The sequence below is a fragment of the Hylobates moloch genome, unplaced genomic scaffold, assembly GCF_009828535.3.
Source record: "Hylobates moloch isolate HMO894 unplaced genomic scaffold, HMol_V3 SCAFFOLD_5, whole genome shotgun sequence".
NCBI classification, from domain to species: domain Eukaryota; kingdom Metazoa; phylum Chordata; class Mammalia; order Primates; family Hylobatidae; genus Hylobates; species Hylobates moloch.
The window spans coordinates 86969240-86993949 of record NW_026652280.1 but is presented as its reverse complement, the minus strand read 5'-3'; the positions used below and the strand labels follow the sequence as shown (position 1 = coordinate 86993949).

At 42.4% G+C, this 24710-nt stretch overlaps 1 protein-coding gene across 8 annotated transcripts in view; it reads left to right on the top strand.

The window, feature by feature from the left end:
• CHKA (choline kinase alpha) overlaps positions 1–24710 on the top strand; it is a 70021-nt gene that overhangs the window by 9364 nt on the left and 35947 nt on the right. For all 8 annotated transcript variants that reach the window (XM_058439013.1, XM_058439017.1, XM_058439018.1 and 5 more), the window contains exon 2: positions 16597–16708. In XM_058439013.1, coding sequence (XP_058294996.1) covers positions 16597–16708 — 112 coding nt within the window. The remainder of the gene's footprint in view (positions 1–16596; positions 16709–24710) is intronic.

Below are 24710 nucleotides of genomic sequence, written 5' to 3'. Positions count from 1 at the left end.
TAAATTTTAATTTGTTTTTTTTTCCTGCCACAGCTTCTTTTTTTTTTTTTTGAGACAGAGTCTCGCTCTGTTGCCCAGGCTAGAGTGCAGTGGCGCGATCTCGGCTCACTGCAAGCTCTGTCTCCCGGTTTCACACCATTCTCCTGCCTCAGCCTCTGAGTAGCTGGGACTACAGGCGGCCACCACCACGCCCGACTAATTTTTTGTATTTTTAGTAGAGACGGGGTTTCACCGCATTAGCCAGGATGGTCTTGATCTCCTGACCTCGTGATCCGCCCGCCTCGGCCTCCCAAAGTGCTGGGATTACAGGCGTGAACCAGCGTGCCAGGCACCTGCCACTCCTTGAATGGGAAAGTGTTTTCCTATTCTTGAGTTTTAAGAGTTCTTTATATATTTTTGTTAACAGTCTTTTATCAAATGTGTCTTTTGCAAATATTTTTTCCTTGTTTGTGACTTTTCATTCTCTTGATAGTATCTTTTGCAAAGCAGTTTTTAATTTTAATGAAGTCTGGCCTATCAATTATTTCTTTCATGGATCATGCTTTTGATGCTGTGTCTAAAAGTAATCTGGCTGGGCGCAGTGGCTTGTGCCTGTAATTCCAGCACTTGGGAAGACAAGATGGGTGGATCACGTGAGGTCAGGAGTTCAAGACCAGCCTGGTCAACATGGTGAAACTCTGTCTCTTCTAGAAATACAAAAAAATTAGTCCAGTGTAGTCGTGGGCACCTGTAATGCCAGCTACTCGGGAGGCTGAGGCAGGAAGAATCGCTTGAACCCGGGAGGCGGAGGTTGCAGTGAGCCGGGATTGCGGCACTGTACTCCAGCCTGTGCGACAAGGGTGAGACTCCATCTCAAAAAAAGTAAATAAATAAATAAAAGCAATCACCATACCTAAGGTCATCTAGATTTTCTTCTATGTTACCATCTAGAAATTATCTAGTTTTGCATTTTATATTTAGGTTTATGATCCATTTTTATTTAATTTTTGGGAAGTGTAATGTCTGTCTAGATTTTTTTTGCACGCGGACGTCCAGTTGTTCCAGGACTTTTTTTTTTTTTTGAGATGGAGTTTTGCTGTTGTTGCCCAGGCTGGAGTGCAATGGCGCGATCTTGGCTCACCGAAACCTCCACCTCCAAGGTTCAAGCGATTCTCCTGCCTCAGCCTCCCGAGTAGCTGGGATTATAGGCATGCGTCACCACGCCTGGCTAATTTTGTATTTTTGGTAGAGACGGGGTTTCTCCATGTTGGTCAGGCTGGTCTCGAACTCCTGACCTCAGGTGATCCACCCGCCTCAGCCTCCCAAAGTGCTGGGATTACAGACGTGAGCCACCGCGCCCGGCATGTTCCAGGACCGTTTGTTGAAACAACAAATGGTTTGTTGTAAAAGACATTTGTTACATTATATTGCCTTTGCTCCTTTGTCAAAGATCTGTTGACTATGAGTGTATTTCTGTACTCTCTAGTCTGTTCCATTGATCCATTTGTCCTTTTGCCAATACCACACTGTTTTAATTAATGTAGCTTTTTTATTTTTATTTTTTGAGATAGTGTCTTGGCTGGAGTACAATGGCTCACTGCAGCCTGTCTCCCGGGTTCAAGTGATTCTCATGCCTCAGCCTCCTGAGTAGCTGGGATTACCGGTGTGTACCACCACAGCTGGCTCATTTTGTATTATTATTTTTTTTTCTTGAGATGGAGTTTCACTTCTGTTGCTCAGGCTGGAGTGCAATGGCACGATCTCAGCTCACTGCAACCTCTGCCTCCCAGGTTCAAGCAATTCTCCTGCCTCAACTTCTCTAGTAGCTGCGGTTACAGGCGCCCACCACCATGCCCAGCTAATTTTTGTATTTTTAGTAGAGACAGGGTTTCACCATGTTGGCCAGGCTGGTCTCGAACTCCTGACCTCAGGTAATCTGCCCACCTCGGCCTCCCAAAGTGCTGGGATTACAGGCATGAGCCACCGCGCCCGGCCTAATTAATGTAGCTTTATAATGATTCTTGAAATTGAGTAGTCTCAGTCCTCTGACTTTATTCTTCATTGGGTATTCTAGGTCTTTTGCCTATCCTTGTAAACTTTATTATTATTATCTTTTTTTTTTTTTTTTTTTTTGAGATGGAGTCTCATTCTGTTGCCCAGGCTGGAGTGCAGTGGCGCGATCCCAGCTCACTGCAACCTCTGCCTCCTGGATTCAAGCGATTCTCCTGCCTCAGCCTCCTGAGTAGCTGGGATTATAGGTGCATGCCACCAAGCCCAGCTAATTTTGTATTTTTAGTAGAGACAGGGTTTCACCGTGTTTGCCAGGCTGGTCTCGGAACTCCTGACTAAGTGATCCGCCCACCTTGGCCTCCCAAATTGCTGGGATTACAGGCGTGAGCCACTGTGCCTGGCCTCCCTGTAAATTTTAGAATCAGTTCGTTGGTATTCACAAAATAACTTGCTGGGGTTTTCATTGGGATTGCATTAAATCTACAGATCAAGTTGGGAAGAACCGACATCTCCGATAATACTGAGTCTTCCTATCCAGGAACATGGAATATCTCTCCATTTGTTTAGTTCTTCTTTCATATCTTTCATCAGAGTTTTATAGTTTTCCTCAGCTAGAGCTTATACAGGTTTTGTTAGATTTATATGTAAGTATTTCATTTTTGGGGGTGCTCATATAAATGGTAATGTGCTTTTAATTTCAAATTCCACTTACTTGTCACTGGTATGTAGGAAACCGGTTGACTTTTGTGTATTAACCGTGTATCTTGCAGTCCTGCTATATAAGCTCTTATTCCAGGAATTTTTTTTGTCACTTCTTTCTGATTTTCTACATAGATAATCGTATCATCTACAAAGTTTTATTTCTCTCTTCCTAATCTGTATACTTTTAATTTCCTTTTCTTATTAGTTAGGACTTCCTATGATGTTGAAAAAAAGTGGTGAGAGGGAACATTGTTACCTTGTTCCTGTTCTTCGTAGAAAAGCTGTGACTTTCTCATCAAGTATAATGTTAGCTGTAGGTTTTTTATAGATGTTCTTTATCAAGTTGAGGAAGTTCCTCTCCGTTCCTCATTTTCTGAGAGTTTATTATTTACCATGAGTGGGTGTTGGATTTTGTCACATAGTTTTTCTCCATCTATTGATATGATCATGTGATTTTTCTTCTTTAGCCTGTTGATGTGGCAGATTATATTAATTGATTTTATCTTTTATTTTTTATTTTGAGACAGAGTCTCACTTTGTCACCCACGCTGGAGTGCAGTGGTGTGACCTCGGCTCACTGCAACCTCTACTCCCTGGATTCAAGCAATTCTCGTGCCTCAGCCACCCGAGTAGCTGGGATTACAGGTGTGCACCACCACATTCAGCTAATTTTTGTATTTTTAGTTGAGACAGGGTTTCACCATGTTGGCCAGGCTGGTCTCGAACTCCTGACCTCAAGTGGTCCACCTGCCTTGGCCTCCCCAGGTGCTGGGTTACAGGCACGAGCCACCACATCCAGCCTATTGTTGATTTTTGAATGTTTAACCTATAGTCCTATGGTGAGGTCTCAGTCTTTTGGTGAGCCTGTGTACCTAGACTGTGAACTTTACCCATTTTTCTTAGTTCTCCTACCCGCTTAGGTGGGACAGAATGGCCAGAGGGGGCTGGAATTGTGTATTTGCCCTCTCCCAGGAAGTTAAGCTCTGAGAAAATCCCAACAGGTTAGGTGCTGGCAAAATAATTTCTCCTGAGGGCAGACCTTGTTAAGAACAGAATGTTCTGGTGTATTTGAAAAAAAAAAAAAAAAAAAGAAAAGAGGCTGGGCGTGGTGGCTCACGCCTGTAATCCCAGCACTTTGGGAGGCCGAAGCGGGAGGATCATGAGGTCAGGAGATCGAGACCACCCTGGCTAACACGGTGGAACCCTGTCTCTACTAAAAATACAAAAATTAGCCCAGCGTGGTGGCGGGCGCCTGTAGTCCCAGCTACTCAGGAGGCTGAGGCAGGAGAATGGCGTGACCCCGGGAGGTGGAGCTTGCCGTGAGCCGAGATTGCGCCACTGCACTCCAGCCTGGGGGACAGAGCAAGACTCTGTCTCAAAAGAAAAGAAAAAAAAAAGGTTTCTTTGCCCCTCCCTCTGCTGGAAGCATGAAGGGATTCTTTTCCCCCCTCAGTTTTCACTGTAAGGAACTGGTAGAGTTCCGGGAGGTAAAACTTGTCAAAGAATGGGGCTCCCCAGTAATTAGGTCTCCTGGAGTTTTAAACCCTCACAGTTGTCCACACTGAGCCTCCAGCAATTTGTTAGTTATAGTTAAGGTTTTCTTACCCTAGTGCTGATTTGGTGGAGGATTTTGCTCCAATAAACTGTGATTCTCTGTATCTGCCTGTCTGTCTGTCCAATTTAGGAGGCAGCAGTTTCCCTCTTAACCTCATTTCTTTTTTTTTTTGAGACAGAGTCTTGCGGTCGCCCCGGCTGGAGTGCAGTGGCATGATCTGGGCTCACTGCAAGCTCCGCCTCCCAGGTTCACGCCATTCTCCTGCCTCAGCCTCCCAAGTAGCTGGGACTACAGGCGCCTGCCACCATGCCAGGCTAATTTTTTGTATTTTTAGTAGAGACGGGGTTTCACCGTGTTAGCCAGGATGGTCTCAATCTCCTCACCTCGTGATCCTCCCGCCTTGGCCTCCCAAAGTGCTGGGATTATAGGCGTGAGCCACTGTGCCCAGCCACCTTATTTCTTTAAAAGTTGATTTTTCAGTTCATTCAGCTTTTTACATGTTGTTAGGATCAGGTGGTGACTTCTAAGCTGCTTACATGCTGGACTAGAAACTAGAAACTGAGTGGTATTTCTTTTCTTTCTTTCTTTTTTTTTTTTTTTTTTTTTGAGACAGGGTCTTGCTCTGTTGCCCAGGCTGGAGTGCATTTGTGGGATCATAGCTCACTGCAGCCTGGAATTCCTGGGCTCAAGCGATCATTTCACCTCACCCTCCTCATTAGCTGGGACTACAGGCATGTGCCACTGCACCCAGCTAGGAGTAGAATTTAAATAATAATAGTAAAAGCACTTCTTCTGTTATCTATCATATATTGCTTTCAGTGATGTCCACGTTCTCCTTCCTGTTTTCCCCTCCAGTGGAGCCCCGTCAGCCTGTCTAACGTCCTTCCAGGATCTCTCCATTCTCTGTCAGTGGCAGGGAATCCCCTTGTTCTGCTGCGTGGTGGGGCACACCCCTTATCTTTAGTTTTCCACAATGAGATTGTAATTTCCATGTCTTTCATAATGTATTTACACATCTTAATGTGCCTAGTACTCTTTTTGTTGAGTATTGACTGGGAGTCAGCGTGGGCTAGAAGGGATGCAAGCACTTTATGAGAAAGTGGGAGGGGGTACTTCTTTTTTTTTTTTTTTTTGAGACGGAGTCTCGCTCTGTCGCCCAGGCTGGAGTGCAGTGGTGCAATCTCAGCTCACTGCAAGCTCCGCCTCCCGGGTTCACGCCATTCTCCTGCCTCAGCCTCTCCGAGTAGCTGGGACTACAGGCGCCCGCCACCACGCCCGGCTAATTTTTTGTATTTTTAGTAGAGACGGCGTTTCACCGTGGTCTCGATCTCCTGACCTCATGATCCGCCCGCCTTGGCCTCCCAAAGTGCTGGGATTACAAGCGTGAGCCACCGCGCCCGGCCGGGAGGGGGTACTTCTGACCATGCCTGGTGGAAGGACCTCCTAGGTGGGAACAGTACGCAGAGGCATGCTATGTTCCAAGGACTGTGCTAAGGACAGTGGCGGCTTGAAATTTGTATTTTAGAAACACTTTCTAAGGTGGCCTAGGGGATAGCATAGAGGAGAGAGGGATCAAGAAGCTGGGAGACCAGAGAGGAGGCTGCTGTAGTGTGGGGGTTGGGGGAGGATGTACATTTGGGCAGGAGCGATGAGAATGGAAAGGAGGAGAGAATTTGGGAGATAGGGAGAGGACCACCAGGCCATTGGAAACGAGGAAGATTTTGAGCCTGGGTGAGTGGGAAAAAGGCACTACTGTTAACTGAAATAGGCAAATCAGGAGGAAGAAATTATTTTGAATAGAGGAAAGAAAAGATTGTAAGTTGGGAATCAAGCTAGAGAACAAATTGGTGTTCAAATTTTGGGGAAGGAAAAATAGGTAAAAACTGCAGAAAGAATGATAAAGTAGAGGAATAGTGTGGTGATTTTGTACCCCAACCTCGCCATTTGGTAACATTTGAACATTTTTTTTTTTTTTTTTTTTGAGACAGATTCTCACTCTGTCGCCCAGGCTGAAGTGCAGTGGCTCAATCTTGGCTCACTGAAACCACTGCTGCTCAGGTTCAAGTGATTCTCCTGCCTTAGCCTCCCAGGTAGCTGGGATTACAGGTGCCTGTCACTGCGCCCGGCTAATTTTTGTATTTTTAGTAGAGACGGGGTTTCGCCATGTTGGCCAGGCTGGTCTTGAACTCCTGATCTCGTGATCCACCTGCCTCGGCCTCCCAAAGTGCTGGGATTACAGGTATGTCCACCGTGCCCGGCCGAACATGTTTTTTATTGTTACCATGTTTGGTGGTAGTACAGCTGGCATTTAGTGAATAGAGGGCAGTGTTGCTGCTAAACATTCCTGCAGTACACAGGGCAGCTTTGCCCCTCAGCAAAGAATGACCTGGCCCCAGATATGAAGCGTCAAGGCTGAGCCGTGCTGGAGTAGAATTCTTAAGACTGAGCTTTATCCTTCCTTCTGGCATCCTCTTAAATATTAACCTTTGCTTTGCAATTGGTGCCAATAAGTGAACAGCTCATGTGATCTCATGTAATTTTTGCAGAAACTTCTGTTAGATACTGCTACATTGTTTTATGGTGTGAAAACAGGCTTGGAGGCCTGCCCAAGGTCACACAGCTATTTTGTGCAGAGCCAGCACACTCCACCTGGGCTGGACTGTTCTTTTTTTTTTTTTTTTTTTTTGGAGACAGGGTTTTTGTGTTGCCCAGGCTGGAGTGCAGTCCAGTGATGTGATGTGATCACGGCTCTCTGCAGCCCCAACCTTCCAGGCTCAAGCAGTCATCCCACCTCAACCTCCCAAGTACCTGGAACCACAGGCTCATGCCACCAAGCCTGGCCAATTAAAAAAAAAAAATTTGTAGTGATTGAGTCTTATTATGTTGCCTAGGCTGGTCTCCAGCTCTTGGGCTGAAGCAGTCCTTTCACCTTGACCTCCTGAAGTGTTGAGATTGATTATAGGTGTTAGCCACTGTGCCTGGCCTAGCCTGTTCTTTTAATGGTACCTCCTGGCTTTTCTTGTGTTCGGAGAGCTGGGGGTTAAGACCGTCCTGACTACTCCGTAGAGATGCTGATGTTTTACTGCAGCACTTTTTTTTTTCACCTGAGCCATAGCTGCAATTTGAATTTTAGATGGTTAGAAGAAATTTTTCAAAAATCTGCTTTTTTTCTTATTTTCCTTGTGCTCTAAATTCAGTAGCTGTTTTGATATTATGCTATATTCTCTTTTCCATGTAGCCAGCCCTATGGCTTAAAGATCATTTTTCTGTTGAGACACCGGTTATGTCGTGATTTTTTTTTCTTTCTAGTCATTTTGACTTTTAGATGATAGTCATGGAACTGCCTGCTCTATTTTTATCCTAGGTCCAGGCCCTCAGCCTTGGGGACTAAGCCCTGTATGTGCTGGACTGGGTGCCCTGTGACTCGTAGACAGTTTGCAGAGCTTTCAGTGGCTTTTTTGCTTTTCAGCAAAATACAGTTGGTTAGGTAACTTCTTATCTTAATTTATCAGCTGGAAATCTTTGCGTTACAGGTTGGAGCAGAAAGTTCCTCAGATTTGTCATCTGCCTAAGCATTCATTCAGCTGATTCACATACGTGAATCCCAAAATATCCCCGTTGCTGAAAATGACAGGGGAAAAAACCCAAATAATTAAAAATAGATAGATGTTTGACATTAGAGATGGCATATTTCTTTCTTTTTCTTTTCTTTTCTTTTTTTTTTTGAGATGGAGTCTCACTCTGCTGCCCAGGCTGGAGTGCAGTGGCCCAATTTCGGCTCACTGCAACCTCCTCCTCCCATGTTCAAGCAATTCTCTTGCCTCAGCCTCCTGAGTAGCTGGGACTACAGGTGTCCACCACCATGCCCAGCTAATTTTTGTATTTTTAGTAGAGATAGGGTTTCACCATGTTGGCCAGGCTGGTCTTGAACTCCTGACCTCGTGATCCACCCACCTCAGCCTCCCAAAGTGCTGGGATTACAGGCGTGAGCCACCATGCCTGGCCTAGAGATGACATATTTCAAGACCTTGGGCAGCCTACTAAGTTGTTATATCACTGTAGCATGTAGCTTGGGTTTTTCTTGTTTTACATTGCTGTAGAATGTAACAGGCATTAAATAATCTCTTTTTTTTTTTTTTTTTTTGAGATGGAGTTTCACTCTGTCTCCCAGGCTGGAGTGCAATGGCATGATCTCAACTCACTGCAGCCTCCATCTCCCGGGTTCAAGTGATTCTCCTGCCTTGGCCTCCTGAGTAGCTGAGATTACAGGCTTGTATCACTACGCCTGGCTAATTTTGTATTTTTAATAGAGACAGGGTTTCACCATGTTGATCAGGCTGGTCTTGAACTCCTGAGCTCAGATGATCTGCCTGCCTCGGCCTGCCAAAGTGCTGGGATTCCGGGCGTGAGCCACTGTCCCTGGCCAAAATTTTATAATTTTATAACCTGTGTATTTGATGTAAGTGCTGAAGCACTGGAGCATTATTCATAATGTTTATAATTGACATGTAATAATTGTACATATTGGTCGGGCGCGGTGGCTCACGCCTGTAATCCCAGCACTTTGGGAGGCCGAGGCGGTTGGATCACTTGAGGTGAGGAGTTCGAGACCAGCTGACCAACATGGTGCAACCCTGTCTCTACTAAAAATACAAAAATTATTACCTGGGCGTGGTAGCGGGAGCCTGTAATCCTAGCTACACAGGAGACTAAGGCATGAGAACCGCTTAAACCTGGGAGGCGGAGGTTGCCGTGAGCCGAGATTGCACCACTGCACTCCAGCCTGGATGATAGCGCAAAACTCAGTTTCAAAAAATAATAATAGGCCGGGTGCGGTGGCTCACACTTGTAATCCCAGCACTTTGGGAGGCCGAGGTGGGTGGATCACGAGGTCAGGAGATCGAGACCACGGTGAAACCCCGTCTCTACTAAAAATACAAAAAAAATTAGCCGGGCGTGGTGGCAGGCACCTGTAGTCCCAGCTACTCAGAGAGGCTGAGGCAGGAGAATGGCGTGAACCCGGGAGGCGGAGCTTGCAGTGAGCTGAGATCGCGCCACTGCACTCCAGCCTGGTGACAGAGCGAGACTCTGTCTCAAAAAAAAAAAAAATAATAATAATAATAATTGTCCTATTTATGGGGTATAAGGTGAATTTATTCCTTCCATCTGACTATAATATCATACCAGTTGACCAACCTCTCCCTGTCTTCCCCTCCCCTCCCCTTGCCTCTGGTAAGCACGTCAACTTCTATGAGATCAACTTTTTTAGATTCTACACAAGTGAGATCACGTTGTTACTGTCTTTCTGTGCCTGACTTATTTTGCTTAATATAAGTACTGTCCTCCAGGTTCATCCATATTGTCACAAATGACAGAATTTCATGCTTTTATAAGGCTTAATAGGATTCTACTGTGTATATATACCACATTTTCTTTATTCATCTGTTGATGGACACTTAACATTTATTCTATAATCGATGGCTTTTGTGACTAGTGCTGCAATATACATAAGAGTGTAGATGTCTGATGTACTGATTTCATTTCCTTTGGATGTATTACCGGTAATGGGATTGCTGGATTTTTAATTTTTTATTTTATTTAATTAGTTTATTTTTTATTTTTTTGAGACTGAGCCTTGCTCTGTCTCCCAGGCTGGAGTGCAGTTGGTGCAATCTTGGGTCACTGCAACTGTGCCTCCCGAGTTCAAGTGATTCTCATGCTTCCGCCTCACAAATAGCCGGGATTACAGATATGCACCACCATGCCTGGCTAATTTTTTTGTATTTTTAATAGAGACAGAGTTTCACCATGTTGGCCAGGCTGATCTCAAATTCCCGACCTCAGGTGATCTGCCCGCCTCAGCCTCCCAAAGTGCAGGGATTACACACATGAGCCACTGTGCCAAGCCTGGATTTTTTTTTTTAAAACTTGCTTTGATGAGCAGGAGGTGTATCTTAATGGTAATTCTATTTTTAATTTTCTGAGGACCCTGCATACTGTTTTTCGTATCTGTACTAACTTACATTGCCATCAACAATGTGTAAGGGTTCCCTTTTCTCCACATCCTTGTCAACGTTTGTTATCTTTTCTTATTGATAATAGACAGTCTAATAATGACTAGTGGTGTTCAGCATTTTTTCATATACCTGTTGGCCATTTATTTATTTTTTTTAATTTACTGAGACAGGGTCTTGCTCTGTCACCCAGGCTGGAGTGCAGTAGCACAATCACAGCTCATTTGCAGCCTCAACCTCCCAGGCTCAAGTGATCCTCCCATCTCAACCTCCCGAGTAGTTGGGACTGCAGGCACGTGCTACCTACCACACGTGGCTTTCTGGCCATTTATTTGTCGTCTTTTGATAAATGTCTGTTGGGTCTTTTGCCTTGTTTTTGTTGTTGAGGGATAGAATCTTGCTGTGTCATCCAGGCTGCAGTACAGTGGTGCATTCATAGCTTACTTCAGCCTCAAACTCTTAGGCTCAAGCAATCCTCCTATGTCAGCCTTCCAAGCTGGGAATATAGGCACATGCCACCATTTAGGGCAAATTTTTTTTTTTTTTTAAACAGGGTCTTGCTCTGTCACCCAGGCTAAAGTACAGTGCAGCCTTGACTTCCTGGGCTCTAGTGATCCTCTTGCCTCAGCCTCTTGAGTAGCTGGTGTCCATTTTTTAATTGGTTTTCTTTCCTTTCTTTGCTGTGAGTTCCTTGTATATTTTCTATATTATCCCCTTAACTGATGTATAGTTTGCAAATAGATTCTTCCATTCTGAAGGTTGTTTCTTCACTCTTGTTTCCTTTGCCGTGCAGAAGCTTTTTAGTCTGATATAATCCTATTTGTTTATTTTTGTTTCTGTTGCCTGTGCTTTTGAGGTCTTTTAAAAAAAATTCCTGGCTCAGACCAAGGTCCTGAAGCTTTTCCCTGTGTTTTCTTATGGCAGTTTCATAGTTTCAGGTCTTACTTTAAGTTTTCGATCCATTTTGAGTTTATTTTTGTATATGGTGTGAGATAAGGATCTAATTTCATTCTTCTGCGTGTGATATCCAGTTTTCCCAACACTGTTTATTGAAGAGACTGTCTTTTTCCCTATTGTGTTCTTGACACTTGTTGAAAATCAGGTGGCTATAAGTGTGGATTAATTTGTGGGCTTTTATTCTGTTATATTGGTCTCTGTCTGTTTTTATGCCAACACCATGCTGTTTTGGTTACTATGACTTTGTAGTATGTGTTGAAGTTAGGTAGTGTGATTCCTCTAGCTTTGTTCTTTTTGCTCCAGATTGCTTTGGCTACTGGGGTCTTTTGTGATTTCATATAAATTTTAGGATTGTTTTTCCTATTTCTATGAAGAACGTCATTGGTATTTTGATAGGGATTGCATTGATGTATAGATTGCTTTGGGTAGTATGGACTTTTTTTTTTTCTTTTTTTTTTTTTTTTGAGACAGAGTCTTGCTCTGTCGCCCAGGCTGGAGTGCAGTGGCGTGATCTTGGCTCACTGCCACCTCTGCCTCCTGAGTTCAAGCGATTCTCCTGCCTCAGCCTCCCGAGTAGCTGGGATTACAGGCGCCCACCACCATGCCCAGCTAATTTTTGTATCTTTAGTAGAGGCAGGGTTTCATCATGTTGGCCAGGCTGGTCTTGAACTCCTGACCTCAGGTGATCCGCCCACCTCAGCCTCCCAAAGTGTTGGGATTACAGGCGTGAGCCATGCGCTTGGCCAGTATGGACATTTTAACAATATTAATTCTTCTAATACATGAACATGGGATATAGTTCCATTTATTTGTGTCTTCAGTTTCTCTGATCAATATTTTAAAGTTTTCATTGCAGAGATCTTTCACCTCCTTGATTAAATTTCTTTCTTTTTCTTTTCTTTTTTTTTTTTTTTGGTAGCTATTGTAAACAGGATTGTTTTCTTGATTTCCATTCCAGATAATTTGCTATTAGCTGGCATGCAGTGGCGTGATCACAAATCACTCACTTCAGCCTTGACCTCCTGGGCTCAAGTGATCTTCCCACCTGAGCCTCCCATATAGAAATAATACTGCTACTGATTTTTGTATGTTGATTTTGTATCCTGCAATCTTACTGAACTTATTAATTCTTCTCATAGTTTTTTGGTGGGGTCTTTAGGGTTTTCTATATGTAAGATCATGTTGTCTGCAAACAGGGATAATTTAACTTCATTTCCGATTTGGATGCCTTGTATTTCTTTCTCTTGCCTAGTTCTTCTGGCTATCAAGAAAAGCTGAAATGATTCATTTCATTTTTGCTCAACAATTTATGTAAAAGAACCTCTTTGGACCAGCGCGGTGGCTCACACCTGTAATCCCAGCACTTTGGGAGGCTGAGACAGGTGGATCATGAGGTCAGGAGATGAGACCATCCTGGCTAACACAGTGAAACCCCATCTCTACTAAAAATACAAAAAAATTAGCCCGGTGTGGTGGTGGGCACCCGTAGTCCCAACTACTTGGGAGGCTGAGGCAGGAGAATGGTGTGAACCTGGGAGGTGGAGCTTGCAGTGAGCCAAGATCGCACCACTGCACTCCAGCCTGGGTGACAGAGTGAGACTCCGTCTCAAAAAAAAAAAAAAAAGAACCTCTTTATACTGCTTGTTATTCCCTTAGTATTCTGTTTTAAGGAATCGTGGGTTGGCAGTTAGTGATGCGTGCACCACTGGGTCTGGAGGGCAGGGGTGAGAATTCCTGCCAGCAGGTACTTCCTGCTCTTTTCTGTTTCCTTCCTGTCATTGTGTTGAGTGTGGAATAAGTGTGTTATTGTCACTGTATTTGAGATTTTGCTTGAGTATCTTGTGCCTCTCATATATATGTGTGTGTGTGCATATATATATATAGATATATATATATATATTTAAATTTATTTATTTATTTATTTATTGGAGATGGTGTTTCGCTCTTGTCCCCCAGGCTGGAGTGCAATGGCACGATCTCAGCTCACTGCAATCTCTGCCTCTCGGGTTCAAGTAGTTCTCCTGCCTCAGCCTCCCAAGTAGCCAAGTAGCTGGGATTACAGGCACGTGCCACCATGCCCAGCTAATTTTTGTATTTTTAGTAGAGACAGGGTTTCACCATGTTGGCCAGGCTGGTCTTGAACTCCTAACCTCAAGTGATCTGCCCGCCTCAGCCTCCTAAAGTGCTAGGATTACAGGTGTGAGCCACCACATCCAGCCCATGCCTCTCATATTTAATTATGACTTATAAAGCTATTATGCCAGGTAATAAAGTTTGTGGTTTCAAAACTTCTTGCAAATCCTTAAGAGCTCCTGGGGTTTTACTTGGGAGGATATTTTTGACAAATTATATGATAAATTGGACTGTTACATTTTTGCTACCATTTCTGGCATTTCTTCCCATCACATTTTATTGTTCCTGGTCAGATTATTATTTGACTCATTGGTAGCTGGCTTTTTTTCTACGTAAATTTCTCACAGTTTGGGTTATTGGTGCCAGTCACGTTGCTTCATTTGACTGTCACTAAAAAATAATTGACAATTTATTCACTAAAGCCTATTGAACAATAGAGGCTACAGGTAATACAAAGCAGTTGAAGGGTTTCCAGGTTGTGAGCTTGTTTCTGGCCAAGCTAGTCTGCCTTCCTTCTTTAGCAGTACGGGGGTAAACTTTGAATCAGGTTACACAATTTAGAACAGTACTTCATCTGTTTGCTTTTGCATTTGACTGAGATTTCCAGAGTATGTGACCGGAAGAAAAACTAGGGCTTTTAACTCTGTTTTAATGCCCGTTCTGTTGCTTGGTAGCCAGAAACCCATGTTGGCTGTGACCAGACGTGGCAGGGGGATTCTGATAAGCCACACAGTTGAGGCGCCATCCCAAGTTTAGCAGAAAGGTTAAGGCTGCTTTTGGTTCCTTTGATCTACACACTGTCGGCCCACTTCATAGCTTGCTTTGGGAAAACAAGAACTTTGGGTTCCCTTTTATTTTTGTTCTTTTTAACTAAGGTAGACAACCTTCTGGGAAAATAGATCCTGACTCTTGCTGTCTTGTTCCTAGAGACTCATGATGGTTTTTCATTTTAAGTAACCTTTGAAAAACCCTCTTAAATATGTCTTACTTAAATCTGGGAAAAAATTGTGCTAGAAGCACATTCAAATTTTTTATTTGGTAAGAAAAAAATGAAATACAGTTCACATACCATACAATTCACCCATTTAAATTGTATAGTCCAGTGGCTTTTAGTGTAGTCACAGATACTTGCAGCTGTTACCACAGTCAGTTTTAGAACATTTTCATCTTTCAAAAAGAAACTTTTAGCTATCATCCCCTACCCCTAAGTACCCCTTCCCACCCCAGCTCCTGGCAACCACTAATGGACTTTATATAGAGTTCCTTGTTCTGGACAGTTTATATGAATGGAATCATATAACATGTGGTCTTCTGTGACTGTCTTCTTTCACTTAGCATAATGTTTTTAAGTTTCATATTGTAGTATATATCAATACTTCGTCCTTTTTTATTAAAACTGTGGTAAAATAAGGTCAGGCATGGTGTGCCTGTAATTCTAGCACTTTGGGAGGCTGAGATGGGTGGATCACCTGAGGTCAGGAGTTCCAGACCAGCCTGGCCAACGTGGCAAAACTCCGTTTCTACCAAAAATACAAAAATTAGCTGAGCATGCTGGCATGCACCTGTAATCCCAGCTACTTGGGAGGCTGAGGCAGGAGAATTGCTTGAACCTGGGTGGTGGAGGTTGCAGTGAGCCGAGATTGTGCCACTGTACTCTAGCCTGGACGACAGAGCAAAACCTCTCTGGAAAAAAAAAAAAAAAATAAGTAAAATTGTGGTAAAATAAGCAGCATTAAAAATACCATTTTAACAATTTTAGAATTTATAGTTCAGTGGCATTAAGTACATTCACATTGTTGTGCTACCATCACCACCATCTGTCTCCAGAATGTTGTCATCTTCCCAAACTGAAACTCTGTACCCATTAAACTTAAACTAACTCCCCATTTCCACCTAGTTACCCTTATTTTTAAAAATTAATGAGCTCAATCAGAATCTGTTTTCAGTTTTAAGCCACTAAATTTGTAGTAATTTGTTATAGCAGTAATAGGACATGGAGACGTTTGTGTCATAGAGGTTTATAGAGAGTAGTCCTGATGGAAGGTGATTTTGCAGCTTACGCAGCTCCTATGACATTTTTCTTTTATCTTTTCTTTTTTCTTTTTTGAGATGGGGTCTTACTCTGTTGCCCAGGCTGGAGTACAGTGGCGCGATAACGGCTCACTGCAAGCTCTGCCTCCCAGGTTCAAGTGATTCTCCTGCCTCAGCCTCCTGAGTAGCTGATATTACAAGATGTGCGCCACCACACCCGGCTAATTTGTATTTTTAGTAGAGATGGGGTTTCACCATGTTGGCCAGGCTGGTGTTGAACTCTCGACCTCAGGTGATCCACCCACCTTGGCCTCCCAAAGTGCTGGGATTACAGGCGTGAGCCACCGCGCCCGACCTCGTATGACATCTTTAATGTGGCACGTGGTGCTCTCCAGCTTTGCCTCCTATCTCTTTGACAGCTCTTCATGGTTAGTTACAAGCAGGGACTCTGGAGCCATATGCCTGGATTTGATTCCTTGCTTAGCTACTTACTTGGTGTGTGATTAGAGTATTGAGGTCTCCTGTTTCATCTGAAGGCCCTGGTAACCAGTTAATGTTGGAAGTTTTTTGAACAAGCTCCTAGTCAAAATCAGTTGACAGATTTTTAGTAACACTAGCATAGAAGATCTTGGAACTATTAATACATATCAAATGGAAAGCCCTAGAGAAGAAGGTTTAAATATTGCCTCAAGATTTTTTTTTTTTTTTTTTTTTTTTTTGAGACGGATTCTTGCTCTGTTGCCCAGGCTGGAGTGCAGTGGCGCAATCTCGGCTCACTGCAAGCTTCGCCTCCCAGGTTCATGCCATTCTCCTGCCTCAGCCTCCTGAGTAGCTGGGACTACAGGCGCCTGCCACCACGCTGGGCTAATTTTTTGTACTTTTTTAGTAGAGACGGGGTTTCACCGTGTTAGCCAGAATGGTCTAGATTTCTTGACCTCGTGATCCACCCGCCTCGGCCTCCCAAAGTGCTGGGATTACAGGCGTGAGCCACCGCGCCCAGCTCACACAGGCAATTTCAAAAACGCCTCCCCACCTCTACTGCAGAAAAACAGAAAGGGAATTTGTCTGTTTTTAATGTGACTCATGGAGTTAAATTGAGAGAATAAATCGAGATGAGAACAGTTCTTGTGTAACCCTGACTTTTCATCCATATTTATCCAAGAAGAGTGATTTAGCTCACCTGCAATAAAGATACTGTCCTCTTATTTCTGACAGAGGCGGCCTTAGCAACATGCTGTTCCAGTGCTCCCTACCTGACACCACAGCCACCCTTGGCGATGAGCCTCGGAAAGTGCTCCTGCGGCTGTATGGAGCGATTTTGCAGATGGTGAGTTGGTAGGCTACTTTGGGAGGGGGGGATCCTGTTAACATTTTAAATCATCTTTCCTGAGATACCTTGGAAAGAGATTTTAAATACTTTAATGGTGTTACTCAAGATATTTGAGTATATTGCTTTTACTTTTACTTTAATTGGGCTGCACAACTTGGTTTGCATTCTAAGTTAATTCGTGTTTTTTTTAGTTAGTATTTATTAGTAAACTAGTGCAAGTATTCCCAGTTTTACATCCAGAGAAGGTACAACGTTGGTTAAATCTTTAATAGTGCTTGATGATTCTTGGTTCTACATATTGATTAAAATTTTCAGCTCAGATTTAGATTGTAAAGTTCTAATGTGGAGAAGGTATTGTTTTTATAACATAATCCAAAAGATTTTAGAGGATAGTCCCAGTTAACAAAGTATGATCTCAACGAAGCTGAATTTAATAACTGTTTCTCTGAGATTTCTTTAAAACTTTGAGTTGTTTGTTACAGTCATAATCTTTCTGAAGTTTTATATTACTTAAATAATCTAATTCTTAATTAAAGTACCTATTGAGTTATCCAGTTATAGGATATCCCAACTTGTCTGGGTTTATTATTATTATTATTAATGTCATGAATTTACTATTTCATTGAGCACAGTAGAAATATTAGGTTGATGTATTTTTTTTTTTTTTGAGATGGAGTTTCACTCTTGTTGCCCAGGCTGGAGTGCAATGGCACGGTCTCAGCTCACTGCAACCTCTGCCTCCCGGGTTCAAGTGATTCTCCTGCCTAAGCCTCCCAAGTAGCTGACGTTATGTATGCCACCATGCCTGGCTAATTTTGTATTTTTTTTAGTAGAGACTGGGTTTCACCATGTTGGTCAGGCTGGTCTCGAACTCCTGACCTCAAGTGATCCACCCACCGTGGCCTCCCAAAGTGCTGGGATTACAGGCATGAGCCACCGCGCCTGGCCAAGTTGATGTATTTCTGTGGTAGGATTTTTTTTTTTTTCCTGAGGTGGAGTCTGGCTATGTAGCTCAGGCTGGAATGCAGTGGCGCAATCTCGACTCACTGCAGCCTCCGCCTCCCGGGTTCAAGCTTTCCTTGAACCTCGGGGTTCAATTCTCCTGCCTCAGCTTCCCGAGTAGCTGGGATTATAGGTGCACCACTACGCCCGGCTAATTTTTATATTTTTAGTAGAGACAGGGTTTCACCATATTGGCCAGGCTGGTCTCAAACTCGTGACCTCAGGTGATCTGCCCGCCTCAGCCTCTCACAGTGCTGGGATTACAGGTGTGAGCCACCACGCCTGGCCTGTGGTAGGATTTTGATACCCTTTTTTTTTTTTTTTTTTTTTTGCGACAGAGTCTTCCTCTGTCGCCCAGGCTGGAGTGCAGTGGCTCAATCTCGGCTTACTACAAACTCTGCCTCCTGGGTTCACGCCATTCTCCTGCCTCAGCCTCCCAAGTAGCTGGGACTACAGGCGCCTGCCACCACGCCCGGCTCACTTTTTGTATTTTTAGTAGAGATGGGGTTTCACCATGTTAGCCAGGATGGTCTCGATCTCCTGACCTCGTGATCCATCCACCTCGGCCTCCCAAAGTGTTGGGATTACAGGTGTGTGAGCCACCGTGCCCGGCTGTTTTGGCTGTTTTTTTTTTTTTTTTTTTTTTTTTTATATGGAGTCTTGCTCTGTTGCCCAGGCTGGAGTGCAGTGGTGCAATCTTGGCTCACTGCAAGCTCCGCCTCCTGGGTTCACGCCATTCTGCCTCAGCCTTGCAAGTAGCTGGGACTACAGGCATGTGCCACCACGCCTGGCTAATTTTTGTATTTTTAGTAGAGATGAGGTTTCACCACGTTAGCCAGGGTGGTCGCAATCTCCTGACTTTGTGACCCGCCTGCCTTGGCCTCACAAAGTGCTGGGATTACAGGCATGAGCCACCGCGCCTGGCCCTGATAGCCATTTTAATCTTCTTTGGAAGGGCCCATTTTTATCTTAATGAAATGGAGCAGAGTAGTTTTCAAACTAAATTTTTTAAAAGACCAGCCTATTTCAGCTCAATCTAAAAAGCAGATCATATCCATATGATATTTGATTATATGTTTAGAAATATTAAAGTTCAAATTGGCAGTCTAGATGTTAATTCATTAAAAACTTGTCATAATGTGAAGAAACCTTTTATTGGATAGCTTTTCCTTGACTCTGTCAAGCTGTGGAAATGGTTAAGATCTAAAAATGCTGGGAACAAGTTAGTATGTTTGAAGGTACATAGCTCTTCCACACACGTGTGCGCTTGCTGAGGATATCTGAGGTCATTTTGTCATTAGGTGCAGATAGCTGGCATCCAGCTAGGACAACAGTTGATGCTAACTGAAAACACAGACCCCTTGCTGTTAATACACAACAGAAAAGATTCTGTGTTCACCATGCAGCTTGGGTTTTAAATTTAATCAAGTTGCAGTTTCAAAGTATAGTTTTTGAAATCTTTGATTGTTATTTTGGCACTTTTACTGATGTGCCTTTATTTTTTGAGACAGGGTCTCACTTTGCCACCCAGGCTGTAGTGTAGTGGCACAACCATGGCTCACTGCAGCCTCGACCTCCTGGGCTCAGGTGATCCTTCCACCTCAGCCTCCTGAGTAGCTGGGACTACAGGAGTGAGCCACCACGCCCAGCTAATTTTTGTATTTTTTTGTAGAGGCAGGGTTTCACCATGTTTCCCAGGATGGTCTCAAACTCCTGGCCTTAAGTGATGCGCCCGTCTAGTCCTCTCAAAATGCTGGGATTACAGGCATGAGCCACTGCGCTTGGCCTGGTAGGTCTTGATAGTCATTTTTTCTTTAAGGACTGTTTACGTTCTGCAACAATTAAGTCCCATTTCTGCTGTTTTGTGTATTTTGCATTTATACAACACTTTTAGAATAATAAGTAGATGCTGAAATTACATGTGATTTAAAACTATTGTTTAAATCTGATTTGTGAGGCTTTCATTTCTAACTTACATAAGAAGCATTTTAAATGTGTTACAAGGTGCTCCTCTGTGGGCTAGACTAATCTGGGAGTTTAATCCTGTGCTCTAGAACAGTGCTATAGTGATGGGAGTAATGGAGGGTTCTGCATCTGTGCTGTCTGATACACTTGTCATCAGCCACATGTCACTAACGAATATGTGGAATGTGGCAAGTGTGGCTGTTGAACTGAGTTTTAAATTGTTTTTAATTTTAATTAATTTAAATTAAAATAGTCACATGTAGCTCGTGGCCACTGTATTGGACAGCCCAGCTCTAGAATGTTCTGGTTTATTATATGAGTCACTTAGTAAAAGCCAGCTGCAGCATAGCCTACTACTTGGCAATTAGCCTGCCTCTAATAAAGATTCATTGTCAATTGTTAGTCTTTTTTCCATTTTGAAATTTTAGCAGTCTGGAAGTAGTACCTGACAGTAGTTGAATACAGTAGAAACGTCTGGAAATAAAATTTGTTTGAACAGAATTCTATGTCCCAATTTGTTTCTAAGAAAAAAGACTTAAAGCCGGGCGAGGTGGCGGGCGCCTGTAGTCCCAGCTACACGGGAGGCTGAGGCAGGAGAATGGCGTGAACCCCGGGGGGCGGAGCCTGCAGTTAGCCGAGATCATGCCACTGCACTCCAGCCTGGGTGAAAGGGCGAGACTCCGTCTCAAAAAAAAAAAAAAAAAAGAAAAAAGACTTAAGTAACTAAGAAAAATAAAAAGAATAATTTAAGCCACTTAAAATGTAATTAACTCTTACCAAACTAATAGAATGGAGTATGTTTTACATATAATTCCAATTTGGGGGAGGTACCCTACATTTAGCTTCTCAGTTATATTTTTATTAGGCAAATGTTAAATGAGTTTCCATTCCTGAAGCTATATCTGCTGATGTAAGGTGGAAACCATACTTGAAAGCACCTTGAATAGAAAGGGAAATTAGGGCTGGGCATGGTGGCTCACTCCTGTAATCCCAACACTTTGGGAGGCCAAGGCAGGTGGATTGCTTGAGTCCAGGAGTTTGAAACCAGCCTGGGCAACATGGCAAAACCCTGTCTCTATAAAAAAATAGCTGGGCGTGGTGGCATGTGCCTGTGGTCCCAGCAACTTTGGAGGCTGAGGTGGGAAGATCTCTTAAGCCCAGAGGTGGAGATTGCAGTGAGCCAAGATCATGCCACTGCACTGTAGCCTGGGGGACAGAGAGAGACCCTGTCTCAAAAAAAAAAAAAAAAAAAAAAAAAAAACTGGATGGGAAATTAGTAGTTTTCTACATGGATAATAAGCATACCTCTGACAATCTGACAGTTGACATAGACAACAAACTGATTTTTGTTAGAAAAAAACTATTTCTTTGCTTCTTAGGTGGGAATCTATATTTTCAGTATAATTATTCAGTTGGTCAAGTCTTTAGTTCAAGCACACTTTTTTGGTTGTAGTTTAAACTTAGTAAACCATGAAGCCTAGGGTCTCAGAGTTCTAAGTATATTTGGTTTCCTAGCTCTGCGGAGTTGAGCAGTCATACTTGTTGCCAGTTAAGAGTTTCAGATATTAATGGCCATTGGAGACTGCTGGTCATTGGGAGTACTGTGACAACATGAGGAGGGGAACCAAAATCAAGAACTCCAAAAGATGGCTATGGTACAAAAGAAGCGAAGTAGAGAGCAGGCTTAGAAGCTTCTAAGATGCGAGCCAGGCAACAGCTGCTGTGTGCTTTAGAAGCTGAGCTGCCACACACTGTGCCGGGGATTTTAAATTCCTTTCCAAATATTTTCAAATCAGCTTTAAAGTGTCTATTATTTATTTTTGCTGTGATCTAGGTGTGATGAAATTGCTGATGTATAGCCAACTCTTTAGAATGAATCTGGCCTATAATGGAAGGAGATATTTATGGTCTACAATGAGGGTTTTGTTCCTATCACAACGAAAAAAGCCAGGATTTATGATAAATTGTCAGGATTGATAATAAATTGTCAAGAATTGCATTAATTGAGAGATGTGGCTGAGCAAATACAGAGCCCCAAATAATAAATCACATTACTTTCATAAAATTATGGGTTAAAGAGAGAAATATAGTATGACCCAAATCTTCTGCTTTCCTTCTTTTTGCTCTACCTTATAGGAAAGCATACACATAGCCTATACATGTATGGGTACTTATACAAATATAACTGGTATCTCCCAAGCCAGCTTTATAAATGCAGCTATAGCATCCTTTAAGGTGGGCTAGAATTCACTCCTTCTTTGAAAAATGTTAATTGAAGACTACTGCACAAATAATAGGCCTATGTATTTTCTCAGAGTATTTTGCATTTTTGCTTAATTATATGACAGATTTAGTTTAGTATGTCCCTTCTTTCCATTTCCCTTCCTTGTTTTTAGCTTTTGAACATTTTACCTCTGTGAGAATCAGAGGTGGTAACATTTTACACGTTCTTTGATCAGCAAATGATTTACAGGTGACTTGGTTTAAAATAACTAGATGATTCTCAACTTTCTCATTTTTCTTCATCTTGGCATTATAAGATGTCTGATTTCCTTTATTTCCATAGTGACACTGAAATGACTGCTCTTTGGTACAGTTCTCTAAGGGTTAAGTGCCAGAAAGCCAAGGTAAAACTTTCTGATTGCGTTCAGCCCCACAGCTTCTGTCCCACAAACATCTGTAGCTTCTAGCCCCTATTTCTATCTAAGATGAGACAGAAACAAACTTCCTGACTGTATCCTGGAGTTTTTGTTTAGGATTTGTGTTAGTTTTAGGGTGCTTATGAAAATTCCTGTGTTTGGCAAGGTGAAGAATGGGTCCTTTTGAAAATATGAACAAGATAGGACACACACACCTATACAATATTTGTAGGAAATTATTAAACATAAAAATATTGGTCTGATCTTAAAATAATGTATGTGAGTATAATTTAGTGTCTGTTTTACATAGACTAATTTTAATGGAAGTGAGGTTATTTTCATTAGCTACATAGATTATGAAAACAAAACTCAACTGTAAAACCACCCTGAACTAAAGGAGGATAATTTAATAGAAGTTTTGAGAAGTAATAGTTCAGCCTTTGCATTGTGGAAAGAGATAGAATTGCTAGAAGAGAGCGTAAATGTATAAAATTAGCTATAAATGTAACTTGATTTTTTTCCTTTCTGATACTGGGAAGGAACATGAGCTCTGCAACGTCCAGTAGCAGCCTTTTCAGAGAAGCAAGTTTGGCTGATTACAAATAACCAGTTTGCTTATTTATCATGAATTGTGGAAGACACAAATGTCAGTACGTATTGTTCATTCAATGTAACCTGTGCCAGTTGGCGGAAGTCTCAGAGGATTGCTTTGTCCCTTCCTCTGTCAGAACAGTGACTCTGTGTTAAGCCACTTCCTTCTGTGCATGAATGGAGAGATTTGGCCTCACCGTTATGAGCGGTCTCACAGGCATGAATGTTTATAATACACATCAAAGATCTCTCTTGAATGTTGTCTGGAAAATTGTTTTTGTTTGTTTTTTGAGTAATAGAAGGCTAATATTAGTGCTTGTTTGAGTACTAACCATAATAAAGGCATCAAGGCACAACGCAGATATGTATTAGCAACTCAAAAGAGTCAAATTTGAGACACTGTCCTTTTTGAATCTAGAAAACAAATGTCTTCCTCCCTATTTTCTCTTCGCCCCAGTTTAATTAAAAATTAAGCCACAATAAAATATGGAATAACTCCTAAATAGTTAATATTAAACTACCAGCTACTGCAAAATCAGCTGCTAAAAACTATTTCTTTATGTTACTAAGGTCACACCATGCAAAGACCAGCATTGCTGGTACTCCTTGAAGGAGTCATGTCCCTGGTAACTGAATTCTGTGAATTGTCACTGTTTTCCTCATTGTGTTAGGATAATTAGGAATTGAAATTGTTCTGTTCACTCTGCTTTAAAAAAATTCCCTTATACTTTTGAGTATGGTTTAATTCTCTGTTCCTAAGGCAGTCAAAACTTCCTTCTCAGAAGTGAAACATTTTTCTAGTGTTGTGCATTCCCATTTGGTCTAACGTAATATTTCTTTAGCTGATACTCTCCCAAGATAGTTGCCAAATTACTACCAATAGTCCTTCCATACCTGCTTTGGTGCCTTCTTTTGATAACCAAATAAACCACAGACTACTATGTCTAATTTTTACATATTCAAAGTGTCTTTGTCTTGCTGGTATTAAATGTTTGGGATTTATAGCATGAAGCCAATGCAGATTTCTGGTCCATGGAACGATGGTTTGACCGCAGCCCACCCCTCTTTGGGAAGGAATGTCTTTATGTTGGGTGGAGTGAAGGGCGTTGGGGGTAATGTACCACTTTAGCTGTATGTGCATGTGTTCTCTGCTGCAGGCTTGTCCATGCGATCGTGCCTGGAGCACTCTGGTTTCCAGGTGACAGACACGATTCACGGTATAGTATGAGACCTCTGAAGTTGGAGCATTCTCTACAGCTTTAATTTCTTTCTTTTAGTTCTTGGATTCAAGAATTGCTTTTAAAAAAGAAAGTTGTAATGCTTGTTAAGTAGCACCAGCTACAGTTTGTGCTGTGCTTAAAGAGGTACAGTGATTAAGATTTCAGAATGTTGTGTAATAAATATATCACTTTTTTTTTTTGTCCAAAGCAAATCAGATTCCTTTCTTCTGTTTCCTCAGTAGAAAATGACAAACATTTAGGAATTTTAGAAATTTATGGGCCTCAACTTGATAACTTAATTAAAGTAATCAAGTTCTTCCTTCATATCACTTCCAGCATTAAGGAAACACCATATATATTTTGATATTTTGGTCAGAATTAGAAACAAACCTTCTTCTTTGTCCTTACCAGTCAGTATACTTTCATATGTCTTAGCTGGGTACCTGAGACCTTAGGGAGCTCTGCAGTGCTGATTTGATGTAGTGAAGGCACACTTCCTGTAAAAGTGTTGCTTGCAAGTCAACCCTTGGGATACTTAGAGGGAAGGTATTTTATTTAGTCTTGGAAGTCTGAGGAGTGTTG